This window comes from Sus scrofa, chromosome 6 (assembly GCF_054392235.1).
Source record: "Sus scrofa isolate SSC_HxYL_T2T_F1_AM1 chromosome 6, Sscrofa_HxYL_maternal_Yorkshire_Landrace_v2.0, whole genome shotgun sequence".
Lineage (NCBI taxonomy): Eukaryota > Metazoa > Chordata > Mammalia > Artiodactyla > Suidae > Sus > Sus scrofa.
Window position 1 is genome coordinate 121,926,155 of NC_139388.1, and position 18,729 is coordinate 121,944,883.

The window sequence follows — 18,729 nt, forward strand, 5'->3', positions numbered from 1 at the left end:
TCAATACTGTAGTCCTTACCTGCTGTACATACTGATGACACTCGGTGTTAACTTGATTGACTGAGCAGCCCACTGGAGAGGACGCACCTGCAAGAGAAGTGCAGACACATATATTTTTATCCTGGTCTCGAAACATTTATTTTACATTTACTTTCCTGGGGAGTCATGGCTTAAAATTCCATGGGCTCTCGAGCCATACTGTTCAGGTAGAACAAACCTTGAAGTGAGGCTTTGTTTTCAGAATTAAACCGAAAAATGGTCTCAGGTTTATACCATTTGCCAAAGCCTGATTTTATGCTTTTGAGGAAAAATGACAGGAAGATGACAATGAAGAGTCCTGACAAATTAGTGACTCTGGAATATAATAAGTCTCTTAAGAGATGCTACCTAATGATGGGCAAGTGGATCATTTAATTCAATTATGAGAAAGCATTTTGACGATATTCTTCCATGTTATATTTTATCATGTTTTGTAGGCTTTGAGGCAGCAGCAGAAGAGAAGAAATGGAGTCTCGATGATGGTAAACAAGACTGTTCCTCGTGTTGTTTTGACACCATTAAAGGTGTCTGATGAGCAGTCGGATTCGCCTTCAGGTAAAAAGCTAAAATATTGTATGCTTGGCCAGTTTCCTTCTGGAGGAGACATCCTCACTGAGAGAGAGATGTCATGAATTTTCTCTGAAACTGAATACTATTTCCACTTGAGGTTTCATTTCATTTTTTTTATACCTTTGACTCTTTCAGTGATTCAAAAATAATAAGATATTTTGCTCTTAAACAACAGAAAAAAAAGCATCAGCTTGTTCATCACCAAAGGATTCATTTGCTAATGTCAGTAGATGTAAGAAAATGTGTGATACTGCTAGGTAGATTTTTTTGTTGTGGTTGCTTTGGCTTCTGTTTGCATGTTGAACTTTAATGGTGGACCACATGCTGATGTGTAATGCCATCAAAAGCCGTTCTTCTGTGAGTGCGAATTTGTTTTTCAGTCCTCTGCTGCAAAATCAGGAATCCTTTATTAGTTTTTGTGTTCTGGCAACATTCTTCTCACCTCAGTGCAGCTCTGACCTTTTCTTCTAATTTACCTTCTGTCACTTTATCAGCTACGTACCATTCTATTTATTATAGACTGATGTTTGCGTTTGCTGTTTCTGCCTCGACATAAAGTTATTAATAAAGGCATGATCGCTCCCTCTCGTCAAGCCTCCCCTCATCCTTCATCTTTCTGTCTCGGTCTTGCATCGTCTCCAAGTGGCATGGTATTGTTGAAGTTTATTCGTGTATTTTTACAAAAGAGCTGAGTGTTTCTTTTAAAAGCTATCAGATAGTGAATGAGTTTGTGACTCCACTATTAGGCCATCTGTTCTTGCTTTTTGTTCTGTTTGATTGATTTATTGGGCTTTTCTCTTTATATCCAGTAGAAGAATCAGATGGTGGCCAAAGGTAGTGTATTAACTCTTAAGAAAAGGAGATTATATCTATGGTTTTTAAAACAATTTTAGATTTTTCTTCTCAAGGACAGCAAGAGGAAGATAATGACATAATAACTATTTCCTTTTTTAGGATCTGAATCTAAAAATGGTGAAGCAGACAGTTCAGATAAAGAAATGAAACATGGGCAAAAATCTCCTACTGGAAAACAAACAAGTCAGCACTTAAAACGATTAAAAAAGTCTGGTTTAGGTGAGTGTTCAATAGACTATAACATTTCACATTTTAGAGATTTAAATCTTTTTGAATGAAACGATGGAAAATTAATTCCCAGAACGTTTTTTAATAGTTAAACAAGGAAATTTTACGATCTTCCCAATTTATCTAAACCAAAAAGGGGGCCAAATAAGGCAGCCTGTTACAATGGAATGATTTCAAGCGTGTTGCTAAAATTTGTGAATGATATTATTGGATGATGCAGAGGTTAAAGATAAGAGATTTAAAATGATATATTCAAGTAATTATCTGTCAAGTCATGATTCTAACATGCTGTGTTTTGTTCCTGTAACTGGGTTTCACTTTATTGGAATACACTGTATGAGGGGAAAAATGCAACTTTTATAAAGAGTTCATTGAACTGGAGAGTACATTGTCATCGGAGTCTGCTGAAGTAAAACTGCTCTGCCTCGTTTTTCATCTTTTCTGCTTGAAATATTCCATGGTGCCTGTCTGAAAAATCATGTACAATTGCTGAGAAGTGTAGGAGGCAACGTTAGTGGGTCTTGCAAGTCAGTGCCAGATTTTTTTCTAAAGATTTCCTTACTGATAACATTTATCGGGGACTTAGCAGCGTGAGGGGGGAAAAGGAATATGGAAATTTAAAAGAGGAAAGTAAACGTATCCTAGGCTGAACATTAAAATTCTAGACCAAATCCGCCTTGCTGGATGTCTGGACCTAATGGCTTCATTTCCCTCTCTCAGTTATTTCATCTCTGCATAAGGGTAATGATAATGACCCGGATCATTGTAACATTTTGGAAAATGGTTGGTAGAAAGTACAAATTTATTGACCTGAACTTTATTACTGGTTCTGCCATTTACTTTCTTGGCAACTTAGGGTAATTCTTCTTTGCAGGGTTTATCTGTTTGTGAAATTCAAGCAAGATTTTAGCCCATTTCTTTCTTTCTTTAGTAAGGGTTTATTGATTACCTACTGTATACCAGGATTTTGTTAAGTACTGGGAGCAGTTTCAGTAAAATCCTTGAATAGGGTTTAGATAGCCTTACAAAAGAGATCTTTGGGAAAGCAGAATTTATTTTTGTTTTAAATTTTTTAAACATAGCGTATTTTTTTTCATAAGCCTAAATCATGTCATATTTATCGTCTAGCTCAAAATGTATGAGTATGTGTTCATGGATAACCACGTGTACATATATACTGACATCTTTCTCCTAGTTTTTTGAGTATTGTAAAGTGTTTTAATATGAGTAGCTTCTGAAATTGAAAACTATAATGGGAGAGTGAGTGATATGTAAACAACATACTAAAAAAAAAAAAAAGCAACAATGGCAATAAGCCTGCCCCCTCCCCCACATATCATGATACCCTAAGTAATTTAAAAGTCAGTGACCCTCAGTTTAAAACAGTCTGCTACCAACCTCAGTAAAGTCAATGCCATATCATAAGTTTAAGACAATTTAAGGGACCTTTTCATTTCTTTACTTTGCTGACTTCAGGGCTGGTGGTCAGCAAGACCTTGTCCCTTTCTTAGGATCCTGTCACGTGCTCAGGTCTTCCATCAGGATCTCCTGTTCTGTGGTAACCTAGGAGTCCTGCATGCCTCTAAACATCTTGTATTTTAAAAGTTAGGACAGTAAAGGTATTTCAGCTAATTTGTTAGCAGATTTTAAAGGCGATAAAGGAGACCACCATGTTCTTTTTCACCATGTTCTGCTTGCTTGCTTTCGACTACCAAGTCGTAGAAATAATGATGCAGTTTTAATGAAGGAAAGGAGAAGTGGCATCCTCTTCACTGCCCATGTGTAATGTAGCGGTCTGGGTATTTCGACACATCGTCTCATTGAGTCCTTCAATTATTTATGGTAGAATTGATTTGTATTTTACAGCTGAAGAAACTGAGGCCCTGAGGGTTGAGGAGGTTGTCCTTAAATGACACAGCTAAGATACAAGCCAAGGCACAGCTAGCTTCACAATCTGAACCATTATTTTGGGAGGTGTTCTGAATGTCTGTCACGCAGCCTGTGTTGTAGACCTGTGGGCACCAGTGGGGAGCAGCATAGCATCTATGACATGATGAGCTTGCCATGGGTCTTAAAACGTGGATATACTAGTTATATGTAGGAGAGCTGGCAACTGAAAGATTTCCTGGCCTATCCTATAAAATCAGAGCAAGAAGGTGCGATTTAAAATAAGTCAACTAAGGTAAAAATCTGTCAAAAATAAACTGAAGGTGATTACTAGGAAGGAGCTGTCAGTGACTAAGTTAACCTGGAAAGTGGCTGAAAACAGTACTTGGAGGTCCTTGTGGCACTAGCAGGTTAAGGATCTGGCATTGTAACTGCAGCGGCGTGGGTCGATGCTATGGCACGGGTTTTATTCCTGGCCTGGAACTTCCATATTCTGTGGGCATGGCCAAAAAAAAAAAAAAAAAAAAAACAAAAAGCAAAAAACTCCTAGTGGCTTATTTTGTGCAAATGAAATCGGTAGTACTTAATAAGCCTCTAAGTTATGTCCAGCAATATAAAGTGAAAAGTGAAAATGTAGAAGGAAAAAAACAAAACAAGACATATAACCATGTAAATGTAACTATCTCTAGATAGTATCTCATGTCTTTTTTGGAAAGTAATGTTTTTGATGTTCTTTGAACTTAGGAATCTTACATAGTAAAAGATTTTCTGTACTATGAAGCATTTTAGAATCAGGATAGTGATTAGTATTCCATAAAGCATATTTATCTACATTTTACTCTCTTCCTTGCCATTAAGTTGTTAATTCCCATCCATCTTTGTAGTACCTTTTGCACCCCTTCCATCCCTTTTATTTAGTAGTTATTGAATAGGTTTCAGATGAATTACTGTTAAGTAACAGAATGACTATTAAGTTTGTCCAGATGAATGAGACATCTGTAGGTTTTAGCACAGTAGGGCAGTTACTTATATATCATTGAGTAAGAATGATCCTGTGCTCTTGGGGAAGGTCATTCTTTGTTGAACCAACATATAGCTGCAGAACTAATGCAAAGAGAGATGAGCTCACCTGACATCCCTCAGCCAGCCAGACAGGGAATCATCTGTTTCTCCCATTAGTTAGACATCTAATTCACGCAGTTTCAGAAATGTGGTTTGAACTTTGCCTTCTCTAGTAGAAGTAACTATATAATTCCTAGAGTGTTGAAATCGTTCTGAATTCAAACAAATACGGTAAGTCTGTTCTAACTTAAATTAATAATTATGAAACTAAATCCAGTCCAAATCAGACTTTAGGCTCTGAGTCTAAATTTTGATTCCCATTGTGAGATTTTCCTAGTAGGACGTAAAATACCTCTGATTGTCTCTGAGTGCTTCCTTTTGGTCTTTGGCAATTTTATTTCATTTGTCAGTTGCAGAATGTTCACCCTGTCTGAGGTACAGGTTTCACCTGGGTTCTGGAATCCAAATATGTGTAGCTCAGAGCACAGTGAACCCCAGTGTGTTTCCCTGAGGACTCTGCTGTGAGGGACACACTACAGACTTCCTCAGCTTCCTTTATATGCCAGCTTCCCTAGAGAGGCTTAGGAAATAACTGAGCTTCGGTTCCCTCAGTCGTTCTAGTTCTGATGGTGATCTTAAAATTCTTATGAGAAATGTATCACTCTGCATGGGAACTAATTGCTTTTTTTATTTTTTATATCATGATTTTAATTTTTTTCCATCATAGCTGGTTTAGAGTGTTCCATCAGTTTTCTACTGTACAGCACGGTGACCCAATTACACATACATGTACACATTCTATTTTCTCACATTATCATGCTCCGTCATAAGTGACCAGACATAGTTCCCAGTGCTGCACAGCAGGATCTCATTTGCTAATCCATTCCAGAGACAGTAGTCTGCATCTGTTAACCAATAGTCTGCATCTATTAACCCCAAGCTCCTCATTCATCCCACTCCCTCCCCCTCCCCCTCGCTAATTGCTTTTGACAGATTTTTTTGCTTGTTTGTTTCATTTTTTTGTCTTTGTTTATTCTTAGCCAGGTTTATGTATGAAACTTATCAGAATATTTCTCTGAGTAGCCCTCTGGCTGAGTAGACATGGTAACATGAGTTACCATGAGTGAGTGCACTTGAAAAAACATTATGGATGCAAAGAGTATTTCTCTGATGATGCTATATAGTAAAAAAGAAACAAGACTGTGTTGGTCCCTCTCCTGTTTCTGAATCATGCATGGTAGAAGGTATTTTTTGACTTGCATGACAGCAAATGGTAATAACATCTACTAGGGCCCTTTTATTGTCATAGGGCTATAAAATTAGTATAGAATTAGACCACCAAATAACCAGGCAGTAGAGCCCACATCTGGTGCGATGTATGGTAGGTATAGGCTAAAAATGGAGTTTGAAGTACATGGTTTTCATCCCTAATCAGTTGTTTTAATGTCCTTTATCCTTATCTTAGCAAAGGATAAAACTTGTTTAAAATCTCCCCTATAGATGCAGACTGTTGCCTTTGGAATGTATTAGCAATGAGATCCTGTTGTGTAGCACTGGGAACTATATCTAGTCACTTATGATGGAGCATGATAATCTGAGAAAAAAGAATATATATATGTAAATGTAACTGGGTCACCATACTGTACAGTAGAAAATTGACAGAACACTGTAAACCAGCTATAATGGAAAAAAATAAAATAAAAATCACTTTATATATTTTAAAAAACCTCCCTGTGGAGTTTTTTAAGAGATGGATTGTGAATATTTTTGAAAACTGTTTAATGATATGTATTCCTTCTTAACCACTTTTTTCTGTTATAAATTTCTCACATTTTTCCTAAATGTTTAACTAAAACGTGAGTTCCTCAAGTTAGGTCGTTGACCTAAACTAGTTTTTAATCATGTTTCTTCCCGTTCGGTAACACAGTAGGAGTTTAAAAAGTGCTTGCTAAACAAATGCAAGTTTCTAATGGATGTCTCTGAGGGTTTTTAAATAAATGTCCTTGCTGAGCCCAACTTCTGGGATTCATTCCAGTATACTTTATTTCGTTTAATCTTTTTGTAGTGAAGAATTACAACTTTGCTGGTTTCATAAAATGTTCCATACTTTTAAAATAAATTAATGCAGGAAAATAAAAATATATTTGAATAGTAACTCTAAATCCTGTCATCAAAGATAATTTCCTCCAGTGTTTCATAAACATTATTTGACATTTGCTAATTTGCAGTCATAGAGGTCATCTTAGAAAAACTCTGTTACACCATTTTAATTAAAAGTACTAAATTTAATTAAGTTTGGCCTGAATAGTAAAAAAGAATAGAAGTAAAACCAAAAACAAAATTGCTAAACATTGCCACGAGATATATTCATATCTAAAAGTTCTCTGCAAAAGATATTAAAAATATGAAACTCTGAAATGAGTGATGACCTTTTAACTACTGAAACTTTGGACAATACGTTATAAAGGATGGGGAGATAATTGTACTCAAAGCCCCTCTTATCTACGTTTTTGTTATTTTATTTTTTTAAATCAAGATTGTTAACATTTAATTTTTTTTTAACCATAATCCCTATAGTTCACTAACCCTAATACTGTATTTTGTTGTTGTTTTTGCTTTTGCTTTTTAGGGCTCCACCTATGGCATATGGAGGTTCCTAGTCTAGGGGTCCAATTGGAGTTGCAGCTGCCAGCCTACACCTCAGCCACAACAACACCAGATTTGAGCTGTGTCTCCAACCTACACCACAGCTCACAGCAACGCCGGATCCTTAACCCACTGAGCAGGGCCAGGGATTGAGCCTGCTTCCTCATGGATACTAGTTGGGTTTGTTAACTGCTGAGCCACAACAGGGACGCTTCTAGTACTGGATGATAATAGATTCATTGCTCCTTGATAGACTTTTTACACAGTTTCTTCATTTGTGAAGGGTCCTAGGATTCATGTTGTAGATGATTCAATTTCATCCTCTGATAATTTTTTCCTCCTTAGATTTTACTCTTTGGAAGCCTGCTTTTCTCCTCTGAGCTCTTTCAGAATCATCCTCTGTATTTTCCTTCAAACAACAAAAACTAACTCTTGTTTTCAACTCTTGCTGAGTTTCTTTGCACAGTTCCTCCTGTAACAAAAGGCCTTGGTTGGCCTCTTTCATGTGCCCCTTCTCTCTGTGTGCATCTAAGTGAGTGTGTGCACATTTTCCACAGAAATTCTGTACGGCTTTCCTTCTGGGAAACAGGAGACTTTAAACCAGCAGAATACTCACCCATCACCAAGAGCTCCAGAGTCTGCAGCGTCTACTCAGATGGGTGCTCTTCAAACTCCCTATGGTCAAAGTAATAATTTCCCTGACCCTGATCAGACACTTCCCCATGATTTTTATCATGAGGTCAGCCTAGTGTCATCATCTATAGCATAAACTCTTATGTGGCAATTTGACCATTGTCACATCTCTGCTTCCTTCAATATCAGCTGCTTTACATTCTCTAGTGTCCAGGAGTTAAATGCTAACTAATATCTTTTTTTTTCCTCGGCTTAGTCTAGGGAGATGAGGTATCAGCTTTAATGAGATAAGACAATCAGACATAATGAGATTGTTCTTAAGCCAGTTAAGAGAAAGTAAGGATAATCAAAATGGAATTAATCATCCACTGTGGCAGCAGATTTAGCAATAAATTCATCTGCTCTTTGTTCCAAAATTATAAAAAAAAAAAACATGTTTTTGCTTAGTTGGACATCTTAGAAATAGATCTTTTGACTTTGTCCTAAAAGACTATGTACCCTTCTGTATCTTTTTTTTCCCTATGATACTCCTAAATATTTTGAAGCTTACAAAATAGTAACCAACAGCATAAGTCTTGCTTATTACATTATCCGTAACACATTGTCTCTAAAGTTTTAGAATTTTTTCGTTTCCCCAATACTCCCTCCCAAAGTCACTTTTGGTAAATGACCTCAACCAAGAGAATATTTTGGCCATCCATAAGATTTAAACAAATTGCTTTCCTATATTTTCAACATTTCTGTCTCTGTGCTTTGCCTTTGTCTCCGCTGCTGAGGAAAAAAAAAAAAAAAAAAAAAAAGCTTCTTCCTAATTCTCTCCTTGTAGTCTCTCTTATTTTACTGTTGAATACTTCAAACATATAGAAGAATACAGATACTAATAAAACATACAACTATATACCTGTCACCTTGTCTTTGCTTCTAACCAGTGTTAGGAATTTGTTGGACCTGATTTAGGTTAAAACAAAAATGCAATATTTGTACTAATTTTTGTGTTTATAAGTGAGATTGGCCAACAGACTTTCTCATATTGTCCTTTTTTGTCCTTATTTTGGAATAAAGGTGATATTTACTTCATAAAGTGAAGAGCTTTCTTTCTTTACTTATTTACTGGAATATGTGTAAAATTAAGTAGTAGGCGATATCCTTCACGTTTTGGTAAAATTCATCTTTAGAGTTACTTGTAATATGTACTGTATATGTATGTGGGGTAGGAAGGGTTGTGTATTTTACAGAAGTTTTCACAAATTTATTGAGACTTTCTATTTTTAATAGAATTTGAAATTTTGTAAACTTGAAATACTTTAGTTTGTCTTCAAAGGTATTAAAGTCATAGTAGTATGCTTTTTATGCATATTATACTTTTTAAAATCTAACTTTAATTGTATTTGCCTTGAATCTATGCTGTATCTCAAATCACATGCCTTTCATTCCCATTCGTGTTTGTTTAGGCCATCTTTCAAGAAGTATGCCTATTTTATTAATCTTAATTTTTTAAAAGCCTTTTTCTGTTGCTGATGGTTCTCATTGTCCTTTTCTATTTCATGAATGTCTATTCTTATTCTTTATAGTCTTTTTCCTTTCTTCTTTCTCAAGTTTTTATTCTGTAGTTCACTCATTAACTTCTTAATTTTCACACTTAACTCTTGAATTTTCAATATTTTCCTACTCTGTAATATATACAGTTTATCTTTTTTTTTTTTTTTTTTTTTTTTTTTTTTTTTGTCTTTTTGCTATTTCTTGGGCCACTCCAGCAGCATATGGAGGTTCCCAGGCTAGGGGTCGAATAGGAGCTGTAGCCACTGGCCTACACCAGAGCCACAGCAACGCTGGATCCGAGCTGTGTCTGCAACCTACACCACAGCTCACGGTAACACCGGATCCTTAACCCACTGAGCAAGGGCAGGGACCGAACCCGCAACCTCATGGTTCCTAGTCGGATTCGTTAACCACTGCGCCACGACGACGGGAACTCCTACAGTTTATCTTTAAAACCAGTTGAGCTGCATTTTATAAATTTTGGCATTGTCATTTAGAATCTAAGTATTTTGTAATTTCCATTACAATTTTTTTTTTTCGTTAACTCATGAAATACTTGGAAGAGTACTTTCAAATGTCCAAATATATAATGGGTGTAGGAGGATTGCACAGTTGCTGTGTTTCTGTTCTTTATACCTAATTTTACTTCTTTGTGGATAGAGAGATGAGATTTTATATTATTCTTCAGTATTTGTTCAGTATTTGTTGTTTTTTTTTTCCCCCTTCCTTACTGCTCCTTAAAGGTTTAGTGCCATGTCCTATGTTAAATTCATTGGTTTAAGGTTGATTATTGAGATTTTAAAGTCTTCTGTATTATTATTATTGTTATTATTAATTATTATCATTATCTTGGCTGTTCCCATGGCATGTGAAAGTTCCTGGGCCAGGTATTGAGTCCATGTCACAGCAGCAACCAAGCCACAGCTGTGACAATGCTGGATCCTTAACCTTTTAACCAGCAGGGAACTCCATAAAGTCCTCAATATTAAGACACATTGTTTGATATCACAGTGTCTGGTAAAATACGTTCATACTTCCCACTAGCACTTTATAGTGTGACTTTCTCTTTTTAATTCTCTTAAATTTTAAATTTTTAATGCTCTGCTGTTTAAATGGATGCAGGTTTACAGTCATTATATTTTTCCAATGAATTACTCCTTTTATCCTTAAGGAATTGTCTTTCTTATCCCCAATAAGGTTTGTTATTTTTTTTGTTTTTGTTTTTGTTTTCTTTTTTTACCTTTATCTTTGTCTGGTGTTAATATTGTCATATTGCTTTTTTTGTTGTTGTTTTGAATGTCTGCCTAGTATTTCTTAGTTTATCTCCTTTTCTTCTGTTCTATATGATTTTTATTTTAAATATATCTCTTATAGTTAGATTGTGTTACTTTTAAACCTAATATGAAAATCCACTTGTGTATATTTTATTGTGTTGGACTAAATTAAAATTGTTTTTCTCCTTTTATGCCTTCCTTTGATTGAATTTTCCTTGCATGAATGTATTTGGAAGTTAGAAGTCTTTTTCATTTCTTTCATGGGTGACCTATGGAATTTTAACAAAGTCAAGAACTAGAATATATCATATCTCTCTTCTTCCCAAACCATGCCAGGGTTATATAGTGTTATCATTTTCATCATACCTTCCCATCTTGCATGCAGTCGTTGTCTACTGGATTTTGTTTTACTTTCTTTTCATTTTGGTTTAATTCTCATTAGGTATTAGTTTTATTTTTCACAGTTAATATTTATTTGGGGTTACTCATGTCTGTTAGTCATAGTATATCATTGCTCCTGCAACCCACTCATTCTGTCTCTGATTTAAGTTTGTTTTTTTGTTTTTTGTCTTTTTTTGCCTTTTCTAGGGCCTATTCCAAGGCATATGGAGGTTCCCAGGCTAGGGGTCTAATTGGAGCTGTAGCTGCTGGCCTACGCCAGAGCCACAGCAATGTGGGATCCGAGCCATGTCTGCAACCTACACCACAGTCCATGGCAATGCTGGATCCTTAACCCACTGAGCAAGGCCAGGGATCAAACCTGCAACCTCATGGTTCCTCGTCGGATTTGTCAACCACTAAGCTATGACGGGAACTCCTGATTTAAGTTCTTTATAATAACATCCACTAATGGTTTTTTAGAAAGATTCTTTAAGGGATAGAGTTTCCATTTTGGATCCTGAAAATATTCTCATATAATGGCTGTCATTGCCATTTAGGGGGACTTTATTATTAATAAATTCTAGATGGACACTTACTTTCTTGTGGTCCAGTGTCCATGACATCGACATTGATGGTATTTCATTGTCATTGTTATTTATTGATAAGGTGCCTGTGTCTTATTGTGATCTCTTTGGATGTAGTCTGTTTCTGTTCAAAATTGTTTTAAGGTATTCATTTTATTTTTAATGTTTTGTGATTTCAACCTATCAGATGGGGGATAGATATTTATCCTTTTTAAGATTTGGTATGTTGCTTTATCTGAGGACTCTTGTCATTTTTTTAGATTCTGAAATTCAGACATTAGTTCTTCAAACATTGCTTCTGTACCATCTGCTGTGTTTTTTCATTCTGAAACTCCTATAAATGTACATTATGTTTACCCCATTCCCTGTATTTCTTCTCTGTCCTGTTTTTTTTGACTCATCATTTTTAATGCTTATTCTAGATATTTTTATCAACTCTATCTTCAAAGTATTCAATAATTATTTTATCTACTTTATTCATTAATATTTAAAAAATTTAAACCAAATTTTATTTGTAAAAGTTCTGATTCTGTTTCAAATCTGCCTTTTTAAAACCATAGTGTCCTGTTTTATTCATAGTGAGCTTACTTCCTTTTTTTCCTTTTAGAGCTTACTTCCTCTAATTATTTAAAACAAGGGCCAGCAATTTTTCCTTCTGGGGGCCAGAGAGTAAATACTGTAGGATTTGTAAGTCATGCAATTTCTGTCATGACTACATTCCAGTAAAAGTTTTTTTTACCAGTAGCCACTGGACTGAATATAGCTCATGGGCTATAATTTGCTGACCCTTGATTTAGAATATACTCTATTAAAATCACCCTCAAGTGTTTCTCTTAAGCAACTGAGAGTGGCAGTTCTTCTGTTTGATGCCTCTGCTGACTGTCCCTTATGGTGGGTTGTTTTCTTGTGTGTCCTAATTTTAATTTGTGGTTACTCTTTACAACCTTCTGTTGGAGGCCTGGGTGCCTGAGTTGTAGAATTATCCTACAAAGCATATTGACATTTCAGACCTTACAGCTAATATTTATAAAAAGGATTACTTTTTAAAGTATTACTCTCACAATTCAGATCCCAGAATAGGAATCTTCTGAAATAATCTGGGGCTTAGTCTTGTGTGTGACACATGGGGAACAGGCAGCTGTCAGCTATCAATGCTATCATTATCTCTGTTAAAATTAACAGCACTGTTATTATTGTTATCATTAATCCTAGGTCTTATAGAATCTTACAAAACTGTAGTTGTTACCATTTATGGTCCTAAAGTTTTGAGAATGCTGATTAATTGGAAGATTGTAATTAAAATACTCCCTTATCGAGACCTGGTGCTTTGAGTTAAAAATATAGATGGTATTGAGAGAAGTATACACAATGAAAATTAAAGACAACTAAGGCAAGATAGAAATGCAAGGAAACCTTGGAGATTTACTTTGGAAATAGCCTTTTTATTTTTATTATTTTATGGCCACACCTGAAGCGTATGGAACTCCTGGGGCTATGGATCAAATCAGAGCTGCAGACACAGCAACACCAGATCTGATCCACATCTTCAACCTACAACACAGCTTGTGGCAATGGTGGATCCTTAACCCACTGAGTGAGGCCAGAGATCAAACCCACATCCTAATGGATACTATTCAGGTTCTTAACCCATTGAGCCACAATGGGAAAACTCCTGAAATTATCAATTTTAAAAGAGAAAGAATTAAATGCATTATCAAATATATATATATATGTTCAATATATACATACATATGTGTGTACAGGTGTATGTTTTTCCCAATCCATAGTGAATCCATGCCTCTTGCTTGTTTATCACAGGACACTTGAAGTGGACCAAAGCTGAGGACATTGACATAGAAACCCCAGGATCTATTCTTGTCAACACTAACCTGAGGGCATTAATAAATAAACATACATTTGCCTCCTTACCTCAGCATTTTCAACAATACCTCCTGCTTTTGCTTCCAGAGGTGGATAGGCAGGTAAGTAGAAGTTTCAGACATTTGATATTTGTCACTAGTTATATTATTATGAAGTGGCAGGTCTGTTATTGAGGTTGACTGATAACACAGATGGATCATTTTGTAATAATCTTAGTATATTTATGTGATTTATATACTTATTGCTAGCATTGGTATATTTGTTTAATCTGCCAAAGCAGAATCATTTTTTATTATCAGTAGTGAGCCAATTCAGATTTTAAAATACAGCACATTGCCATAGAGTGAAAACAACAGACCTACCCACAATGGGAAGGAAAAACAAAGAAATCAAACATTCCATTATCAAATAAATCTCTGAAGTAGCTGCTCCTTTGCCCTGAGGGAATATTGAAATATAGCAATAAAAAGCCAGGGTTTCAAAGAAATTATGTAAATGTTTTTATTCTCAACTCTTTCCAAAAAGCATTTAAAATTTATGTTTGGAATTGCCTTCTGAGAGTCTATCATCAGGAATATGATTGCCTATAAATAATCACCTTTTATCTTTTTTTTTAGTGTAACTGGAAATGCCTTAAGTGTATTTTTGTATTTTTGAAAAGCCTCTAAAATAAGGAAATACAAATATAGACTCATAATAGCAGACATCAATCATCTTCTAAAGCTGTTCCCTTTGAAAAGAAAAAATATTTCATCACATAAACTTTTATTAAATTTCACAAAAATTATTAAATGGCAACTAGGAAACATTTCCTTGTGATTCTCAGTTCAATAAATTTTTACTCTGTATATAGTTTCCAGTTGATGGACATAATGTGTGTGTTTATGAATTTGCATCTCAAAATAATAGGTACCTCCATAAATTGAAATGGGCAAGACCGATCCAATATTTCCATATTACTTTGAATAAATTTTCTTAGCATTTGATTCTGTTTTCTACTAACTTACCTACCCTTTCATAAATACTTAAAATTTGATGAGTTACTATTTTCTACATTCTTTTGTATCCCTGGTGGAGATTATTGGAGATATTTAGAAAAATACTGTTTTGATTTTGGGTACCTTTTTGTTTTAAAATTTGTTCAGTTTTTTTTGTTTTGTTTTTAGTGCTTTGGAAATATAGTAAGTATTATATGTTTATATGTTTTTTAAAAAACATAATATTATATGTTTTTTGACTCAGTGATTACATACACTGTAGTTGGATACAGAAGCTATATTTGTGAGTAATGAAAATATGAGTTTGAAACAGGTAAGCTTAGGGGATAAAGCCCAAAGTAAATTAAGCTTTTATATATAGAAGGGAAAAATCAGAGACAAATTTGAGATACCTGAATGGAACCTTGAGGTATAGGCAAAATTTGAGTAAAATAAATAGAACTGTATTTTATGTGAAAGATTCAGAGCTACAAAATCAAAACCCAATTCTGAGGGAGTCTGGATTATAGGAAGAACTGTACAAATGAATCTGGAAAGACAAATTAGAAGCCAATTTGGGAAGTTGCCTTGAGTATAAGGCTAAAGAGTCTGAACAGTGTTTGCCCTGTGTTTGCAGGGCAAAGCCATTGAGAGCTTTTGAGCAGAACTATAGTATAAAAAGATGGCTGCTTTTTAAGAAGACAGTTCTGGCAGAACTGAAAAGGGAATGTTAGAGACAGGAAGCATGAAAGGGGAATGAGTCATTAGAAAAAAAGTTTTAATTGTTCCAAAAGGCAAAATGAGGGCATGGATTTAGAGAAAAGCATTGAAATGAAAGAGGAGTAGGATAATGCAGTCACTACCACCATCATCATCTGGTGGTATTAATTGTACATTTTATCAAATAACATTTGAAGCAAGGTGTAGGAAGAAGCCACTGATGATTTTCATATTTCAAGCTGGTATGACTGAGCATTGAGTTCAGGTGTTTGGGAAAACTTTATTTATTTTTGGGGGGAGGGGAGAGGGAGGTGGATTTATAAGCTGTCTGGCTATTTCCCCCAAATCCAGATATGTGTGGTTTATTTTGTTTATAGTTCCACCTCCAGCTCCTGGTATAATATTTGGCATTTAAAAGGTACTCACATCTTTTTGGAGTGAGAAAATAACAGTCCTATAATTAGCCAAATATTTCAATAACCTATGAGGCCAGTCTAAATCAATCTAATATTTAATTCAACCTGTAGCAGTTTCTGTTACTCAGTTTTTTTCAGTCACTGCAAGAAATGTAAATGAATAAGGCACAGTACCTGTCCTCAAATAATATATAATCCATTGTAGAATTATTTAATCAAGAAATATTTACTAAGCACATGTTATGTGCTGCATACACTTTGCTGAATATGGAGGATACAAAAATGAATCTTGCAGAACAATAATAGACCGAGGAGAAAGACAACCTCATGCTGAAATACAGTTTCATCTTTACTAGGAAAGAAGTCTAATAACTGGATAGAGCTATACCAAATTTAGTGTAAGACCAGGCAGGGTAACATAAATGTCAAATAAAAGTATAAAGAAAGTCCTCTGAAGGCACAGAGGATGAAGAACTTTCATCTGAAAATAGTATTGGAGAAGTTTTTATGGCAGAACGGATACTTAACTTGAACCTTAAAGAACTGATAGGTATTTTATAAGTAGAACCAAGGAAAAATGAATTTTGGCAGAGGAGGAACATGTCATTATTATAAAGACTTGCTGCTTGTGTGGTACAATGCTGCGCCATAGGTAGCATGAGCTACCACCTCGATGAGCTGGTTGCACATTAAGCTCTGTTAACTTTTTCTGAAACTAGCAGGTACCATTAGAGAGAGTAGGATGGACAGGGAGTTTGGGATTGGTGGATGCAAACTGTTATATTTGGAATGGATGGGCAATGGGATCCTACAGTACAGCACAGGGAACTGTTCATGACTGGGTCACCTTGCTGTACAACAGAAATAGAAGGAACATTGTAAATCAACTATACTTTAATAAAAAACAAGATTTTTAAGAAATGAAAGAAAATTTAAAAAATACAAATAAAAAAGATTTCTCAAATGAGAAGTAGCATGCATAAAATAATTTAAATAAATATTTTAGTACATGGACATAGGGCAGGAGCAGAATATCCAAAGGGATAATTAAATATGGTCCTTATTTTCTCTTAGAAGCCAGTAGCCCTGTGACTAATGTAATGGACAGGCAGAAAGATAAAATCCAGAGAGACTGGGTAAGAGATCATGGAAGTAGTTGAGATAAGAAGTAACTTGGGCATTGGCCTTGGAAATGAAAAGAAAGGCCAGAATTCCTGGCATATTTTCATATTTCAAGTGGCAAGGAATGACATTGCCTATAAGGTGGGTTTATAGAAGGTCTGGAAGGCTACTGGAGATTTTATCTAGGGTGATTTGGGAGGACAGAAAGCCTATCAACTTTTGATACCAAAAAAATTAGCACTCTCTCTCTGCCCTGCTGGAGGTGAGTTCAACCCTCTCTCATAGCAGATAGGAACAGGTGACTTGATGCATTAAGTTTCCAAAACTGCTCTATTTCAGTTCAGTTTATAAAAATCCAAAAGGGGATGCACTGAACATCCCCATCTAGACCAGAGAGTAGAAAAGGCATGAAAATGTGAATCTGATTACATAAGTTTATTTGAGCCAGTGGGAGGTACTATAATTATGTGAAATACCTAAGAATCTCACTTGTACAAAAGCTTGTTTTGAAACTGAGTGGGACCCCGTGGGCTGGCTCCCAGGGCTCCCAAGTACAAATCCTTTCTGTGTCCCCCATTCTTGTTTGTAGGAAACAGGCTTCATTCCACATCCTTGACTCTCCTGAGCTCCTAAGGGCAGGTTCTAACAGTTGCTAATCAGGGAAGGAAGGGGATGCAGAGACTAGGAAGGGGGAAGGAAGAAGCAATAGTACCCTCTTGGGGCAGGGTCCTGGTCCCTCCTCAAGGCATAGTAATATCTTTAAGTTCTGCTGAACTGAAGCTCCCCCCCCCAGGTGGAGGTTGCTAACTTGCTGAGCACAAGATTCCTGGAAGCACCTTCCTGTTACCTCATTACCAACGAACCCAAAGAAAGTCAGACACTTGGAGTTTTCAATTTAAATTTTGTCTGTGAAAATTTTCCCCCTGAACCACTGGGGAATTCAGGGTTTTTAAGCAAAAGCCATCTGTTCTTCTTGCTTGGCCCTGCAGTAAAAACCTCTCTGTGCCCCAAACTCCTACATTTTGGTTTATTTGACCTCACTGTGTGCAGGGCACACAAACTTTGTTTGGTAACTTTTTCACATAAAATTTGAAATTCCCAGCTTTATTGTTTCCTTCTTTTGACTACTTCATATTTCTGCCTGATTTCTCCCCGGAAGCAGTCCTGTAGGCTTTCCTGTTCTGGAACAGGTGAAGCCAAGACATTTCATTATTACATCTTTAAAATAAGATAAGCTAGATTTCCCATTTGTTTTGCCAGTGCCAACTATCATTAAGCCAACCTGTCTGTTTTTTTTTTCCATATTTCTCCTACTTCTTTTTTTTTTTTTCTAGAGGTCTGTTTATCGTAGATTACAATTTTTACTTACTTCTAGTTGTTTTTAATAATGTTGTCACATCTAGTTTTATATTTAATTTTACTCTGCACAGAGTATACTGCAAATAACAGAAAATCAAACTCTAACTAACTTAAATGGAAAGAAGATTTATTGGCTCAGGTAGATATAAGATAGAGGTTAGAGTGGACCTCTGATTATTGGTCTTGGGAGTCAGTTATTATCAAGGACCCATTTAATTGGTTTTAATGAGTACATTTAAAAAAGCTTCTCCTGTGTTGCTGGCACTATTCTAAACTTGAATCCCTTTGTGGTGGGTTGGCTACTTTAGTCAAAAAATGGGTACTTGCCTGTTGGTTCACACTCATGGAGAAAATACTTCTAGCCTAGTATTTCAAAGACAAGATTTACGCAAATGGTGCTATGTACCATTGTACATTGTTACCAAACGCAAGTTCATGTGTCTGATGCACAGTGAGGCCAAACAAACTGAAACATCAGAATTTGGAATAAGGCCAAGCAAGGAGAACATGTGGGTTGTGCTCAACTAGCATTGATCATTTTACCATGTTGTTACTG

General features: G+C 35.7%; 1 protein-coding gene across 7 annotated transcripts in view; it reads left to right on the forward strand.

Moving 5' to 3' along the window:
- ASXL3 (ASXL transcriptional regulator 3) overlaps positions 1-18,729 on the forward strand; it is a 188,673-nt gene that overhangs the window by 96,943 nt on the left and 73,001 nt on the right. For all 7 annotated transcript variants that reach the window (XM_084964436.1, XM_084964442.1, XM_084964437.1 and 4 more), the window contains 3 exons: positions 477-594; positions 1,564-1,683; positions 13,517-13,680. In XM_084964436.1, coding sequence (XP_084820562.1) covers positions 477-594; positions 1,564-1,683; positions 13,517-13,680 — 402 coding nt within the window. The remainder of the gene's footprint in view (positions 1-476; positions 595-1,563; positions 1,684-13,516; positions 13,681-18,729) is intronic.